We start from the raw sequence: 6000 nt of genomic DNA, 5'->3' as shown, positions 1-6000 counted from the left end.
TATCCTATGATATTGCTGGTTTATTTTGTTTTTTTTTTCCATTAAAAACAATGATAAATAATAAAAATTGTCTGACTTCACATGGGTAACCCGTGCCAAGGACACTTAACAATATACTTTTTTTGTTGTTAGAATAGACAAAGAAGACTTAATATACAGAGATAATTAACAAAATGTTCAAACAGTTTCAAAACACAGCATTTTTTTTTCAAGGAATAACCCGCTCAGCCTTTATTTTGAGGCTTGTCAGCAGGTGGGATAGAAGGAATGTGGAAGGAGGTACTAAAAATACACCACAACACCCAGACCAATTGAGAAAAAATCTTTCTTGGATTTTTCTCTTGCAACCTGGCAGGAATCGAACCCGCGACGCCAGTTTCACAGATAGCCATCTAACCAACTGCGCCACGGTGCCTGTTATTTAAGTGGCAACATTACAAACTGGGTAACATTCACTATTCTGCCGATATTTAAATATCGGCATTTTCTCAACTCTTCCATCTGTCGACTTTTGTAAAGAGCTGAAACCGTTATCATGTGGGTGAGATTCATCCGGCTGAACCGATTCACCTATTGGGGAACGCCTGAAAATAATTTTCCAATTTTTTATACTGTTTATACTGGTTAGAGATTAGAAACTGAACTTAGAGATTACTTTTTATCGGAATCTCTAAGTTCAGTCATATCACTTCACTACTTCGGGAACTACACTGGCTACGTTTTCTACAGAGGGTCGAATACAAACTCTGTTGGCTTATGTATAAGTCACTGCACAACTCTGCTCCGGAATATCTAAGGGAACTATACATTCCAGATTAACTAGCTGACAGGCGTCTAACGCTTAGATCGGCTACGTCTACGGTGAGAAGAAAAGTTATTATACCTCTACGCAAACAGCGCACTAAATTTAGTGAACGCGCATTTGCGGTCGCAGGTCCTATGGCATGAAATGCTCTCCCAGCAGAGGTGCGAGGCTGTGAAAGTGAAGTGATGTTTCGGAAAAAACTTAAACCCACTTGTTCTCTAATTCATTTGAATAAATCCGTAGCATGTGACAACAAAATAAATTAATTTTAATAAATTACAAATTAAAAGAATCACTATGTAAAGCGCCCATGAGGTATTTTGTTACGAAAATGGCGCTGTATAAGTTATCCATAATAATAATAATGGTTAATTCAACAATGTTTTGAGCGTGTATAAATGTTTGCCGATAGGCTGAATTTCCTTCTGAGGGGTTTTTAAGAATACAATTGCGAAAGAGAAGAAATCATTTTGAGAAGGGGATAGGGAAGTCTAGGCATTTACAGGGCTTTTGACCTGTCCTTGGGTAGTTTAAATGGCCACTGTGTACACTACAAGAGTAAATTTTAAATCGTGAAAGCAAGCTTTAAAAATAACACAATTCTTTTAATAGTTAATTCTGAATAAAAATACAAAATTCAGGACAATTGTATTTCAAATACCATAATTAGTAAACGGAACAGAAAACATTATTTAAATTCTTCATTTTATAAGTAAAACATGCTTGATAGATATTTCAGTCCATATCTGAATACAGTTCTGTTCGTGAAATAAAACTTAAATACTAGACGAGTATTTTCGACTCGATGACTACTTTAAGGGTGAAATTTTGACAAAAAAATAGAGTAAATGTCGAATTCGCCTCGTGGTATATAAGTTATTGCATTTTGCTTTTTATGGATCAAGTCCCGGGTTCGATTTTTGACAAGCTCAAAGCTTTTTAATAAAATATTGTTTTGGCACTAATACGTGATATTAAAACCTCTCGAATCCGCTCAAAAATCAATAGTCATTTGGAAAAAGCCCTTCCGGTACTCAAGCGTCAAGTTATTTGAGGAATTTGAGATCTCAGATATAAGGCAATTATATATTTTTAGAATAATAATGTTTGTGAAACCAAATTATTCTACCAAATCCAAAAAAGAACACCCCCACACTACTAGATGTCAAACAAGAGGATGGGTCTTGGGGTCTACCACAAACTCTGAATTCGGGCAAAGAAATTTCAGGTTTCTGGGCCCCAAAACATTGAATATGCAACCCAAACATTGCAAAACCATGACCCGGATTCAATTGAATAAATTTGTAAAAAAATGGTTACTGGGTTTAGGTCGAGAAAAATCGGAAAATTTACTTTTTTAAAACATTCTCAAATAATAAATGGTAAAAACAAATATTGTAAAACTGTATAATAAATTAATTAGTAGGTTGTAATGTGATGTTATTTTTCATAAAAATGTCGCTTTAAAACAAGTTGTACCTAGTTAGGCAGACTAAACATGATCCAGAGAAAACTTTTAACTAAGTGTGTATGTAGTAGATAAAGTAATTGTTATTTTGTCAATAATCATTATTATTATTATTATTAATATTTACTGACTGGCGAATGAATTGCAAGACTGATAAATTTTTTATTTTTTTTTATTTGGTCTTTAAATCGACATCATCATTCCCCCCCCCGCACTTAATGTTGCAAAGGGAACTACACCGGTAATCTTATTGCATAGAATTTGATTATTTTGTGACACTAAGGTGATCAGTCTTACGCTTCAAGTACCAGTCCAGGACTATTAAAGTGTGAGAACAACCTTTTAAATAAATATTTCATTTCAACCATGTAGGGAATCGAACCCGAGACCTCTTGCATGCAGGCAAACGTGCTTACTATTACACCACGAAGCCGACTCTTAAAAAGTACAAACATAATACATAAATGTTCTTATATAAACATATATCTAATAATCATTCAAATATATAATTATTATTAACGTTTCTTAACAATATACGTACACTTAAAAGCTATCAAGAAAAATATTGCAGACATCAACATATTTGAAACAAATTCACCATATTACAAAAAAGCTCGAAGATAATCCAGAGAAAAAAAAACAGATACACAAGAGTTAAGTGGATGCTTAATTACTTAATTAAAGTACTAATTCATTTTAAATAAAGACAACCCCTTCAATATAAAGATTTTCGTTAGAAAAATTATTTAATCATTATTTTGGAAAACCCACAAAAAAACTTTTTTTAAGCCAACCTGAATACAATTACTTCTTAAGAGCTAACTTATTTGCCAAACGCGTGTTTTTTTTAACTTTTATTAAAATTTAATTAATTTTTCTTCGTTCTTCTTTTTAAATGGTATTTATAATGTAATATAACTGTACAGTTCTTGATCTTGCCTTTGTCTAATGGAGGTTTATTAGTGTGCATGACCTGATTGATAAACTGATCCGAGATTGTAAAGGTAAACTCAGATAACGTATAAAGTATTTATTCAATGGTGTTGAACACTACACCACAAACTCATTCAAAAATAATTAACTCTAATAACTCTGAGAGGCAGTTGGGCGGATGAAAAAATCGCTTCGTGGAGAATGACAAGAAAATTCGCTGGGTCGTGTTCGGTTTTCCACTGTCTATAGTACAGATGATAGTACGTTGCGATAGTGTGAATACCCTGAATTGGATCAAAATTATAATACAAAGTGTTCATAGACCTTCTTCTTCACCCTGTAGCCGACCAATCCTGAACGTAGCTTAAATTATTTTAATTAAATAACAAATTTAAAAGAATCACTATGTAAAGCGCCCTTGAGGTATTTTGTTACGAAAATGGCGCTGTATAAGTTATCCATAATAATAACAATAATAATTCTCGACTGCAAATGGTTTTGGGCTATTTGCATCCACACTCTTCTCGCATGTCTAGAAATGTCTTCTTTCTAATGGAACTGGTGTAGTCTTGAGTTTGTGGTACTGATCTGAAGGCACCAGCGCAGGAGGCTTTTCATCTGTCTGTTATCTGAGCTGCGAGCAGCATGACCAGTCCAACGCCATTTCAACGTTGCAACAATTTCAATAATATCCAGCACTGCCGTTTTAGTTCTTATGATCTCATTTCTAACTTTATCTCATTAAACTCATCCTTAACATCCTTGTGTAAAGGGATTGTAAATAAATTGTGCGGCATGGTATTTAGTAGGCTCATGACCCGTCATTGCTGATTTAAGAATCATATTCTTCCATATACATTTATCAAAAAGGTTTTCCATTTGCAATATTTAATTTATTTCTGCTTCTGGATTATTTTATTTTGTTTATAAATCGTTCGATTAAAAGTATTTGAAAAAAATTAATGCAGATGAATAACATTTCCAGAAGTTACTTCAACTCAATTCGGGACTTAAATTAACAATATTATGATTTTTCAAAAGCGCAAATTATAAACATCAAAGAAACAAAGCAAGCTATCAACTTTATAACTAAATATAGCACAATAATATGTTATAAGCCGAAAAGCTTTTCTTACATAAACAATAAAAACATATGAAACCTCCTGAATGGAGGAAGTGGTAGATCTAGAACTAAGGGAGATAAGGTCGTTCACATATCACACTGCGCAGACGAATCAACCATAAAAGCAGTAGAAATTTCTGATGATCAGAACGTGTCTAATTATCGCTTTGTTACATGTTACGCACTATATGAAGGTGAAGTTGATTTTGTTAAGATTGTAATACTGAAAGTTTCCTATGGATTTTAACAAAGATTTCCTCAATTTTGAGATGAAACAATATTTCCACAAGAGTAAATCAAAACTCAAAACCCACAATATTAAGCCTTGCTATATAGCACACTTTAATCAAATGGTATAAATAAGTTTATACAAGGTGGCGCAAAAGTCATAACTTTATTGGAAGATGCCATATTTTTTGCAAATGTCAGTTCTGCTTTGCCATTTGTGAAGTTAACAAATAAAAAATACATGTCAATAAGACATGAAGCGCTATACTTCTCGAGAACGCGGAAAAATTGTTTCGATTTTTTTGAGGAATAATTCGTCGATGGTGTTGGCGCAGCAACAATTTAGGCGCAGATTTCCCGGTCATCCCACACTAACTCGGCAACCACTATGGCGTTTAGCCGCTCGATTAAAGGAATATGGGACAGCAAAAGATGCTGCTGGGTCTGACCGGCTCCGAAGCAGCTATTTTGCTGAGAATATCGTGGCTGTGGCTAAAAATGTCGCTGTGGACCCCGGAGTATCGATCAAACGACGTGCCACGCAATTGGGCATCAATTGGCGGTTTATACAGATAGTTTCAGTAAAAGATTTGATAATGTTTCCTTACAAAGTGAAAACAGCGCATCAGCTGTTAGTTGTTAACCACCAAGCGCGTGTAACCTACGCTTAAGCCATCATTAATCTCGACCATGAGACAACTTTTCATTGAAAATCATCATGAGTGACGAGGCCTATTTCCATCTCTGTGGATATATGAACAAGCAGAATTATCCTTTCTGGGGCACTAAAAATTTGCGTATAATCCACAAAGAGCCATTACACCCGCTTAAAATGACTGCATGGCGTCATCAGGTCTATTTTTTTCGAAAATTCCGTGGGACAAACAACTGCTGTGGATGACAAGCGCAACAGAGCCATGCTCAACGACTGTTTTTTTCCTCAATCGAATAAATAGGCATAGAAAAACATGTGGTTGTAACAAAATGGAGTTACGGCGCATATTGCATGAGACCCAACCAATATTCTGAGGGTTGCATTTCCGAGTACTTAATCTCTCGTTTTGATGATTTGCACTGGCTGGCAAGATCGCCCGACTTAACCATTCCAGTCTTCTTTTTATTTATTTATTTATATACGACATTTCTGCCATTTACATATATGTGGTATAAAGAGTGCTTAGAAATAAAAATATTAAAAAAAAAAAAAATTGAGTGTAAAATATTAATATACTCGTACTGTACGCATTATTAATTACTTGAAATACATACATATTTTAAAGAAATTATACAATAACAAAATACATTAATCAATCAAATTATAACTATTCCAATCCAATCTTTTGAAGATGATTTGCTCTTTTTGATAAAAATATGTTGGTCACTTTATTTTTTAAGTTAGGCAGAGACAAACTAAATATATCAAAATGTGATGCATATTCATTC

The 6000-nt window shown here is 34.0% G+C and overlaps 1 protein-coding gene across 1 annotated transcript in view; it reads left to right on the top strand.

Moving 5' to 3' along the window:
- Positions 1-4974: 4974 nt before the first annotated feature.
- Positions 4975-6000, top strand: part of LOC148276326 (uncharacterized) — a 36011-nt gene continuing 34985 nt past the window's right edge. Inside the window, exon 1 of the mRNA XM_088234429.1 lies at positions 4975-5119. Within this exon, the coding sequence (XP_088090555.1) occupies positions 4975-5119 (145 nt within the window). The remainder of the gene's footprint in view (positions 5120-6000) is intronic.

Source organism: Micrasema longulum, unplaced genomic scaffold, assembly GCF_059751315.1.
Source record: "Micrasema longulum isolate JH-2025_06_02 unplaced genomic scaffold, ASM5975131v1 h1tg001240l, whole genome shotgun sequence".
Classification (NCBI taxonomy): domain Eukaryota; kingdom Metazoa; phylum Arthropoda; class Insecta; order Trichoptera; family Brachycentridae; genus Micrasema; species Micrasema longulum.
This window is presented reverse-complemented; position numbering and strand designations above follow the sequence as displayed.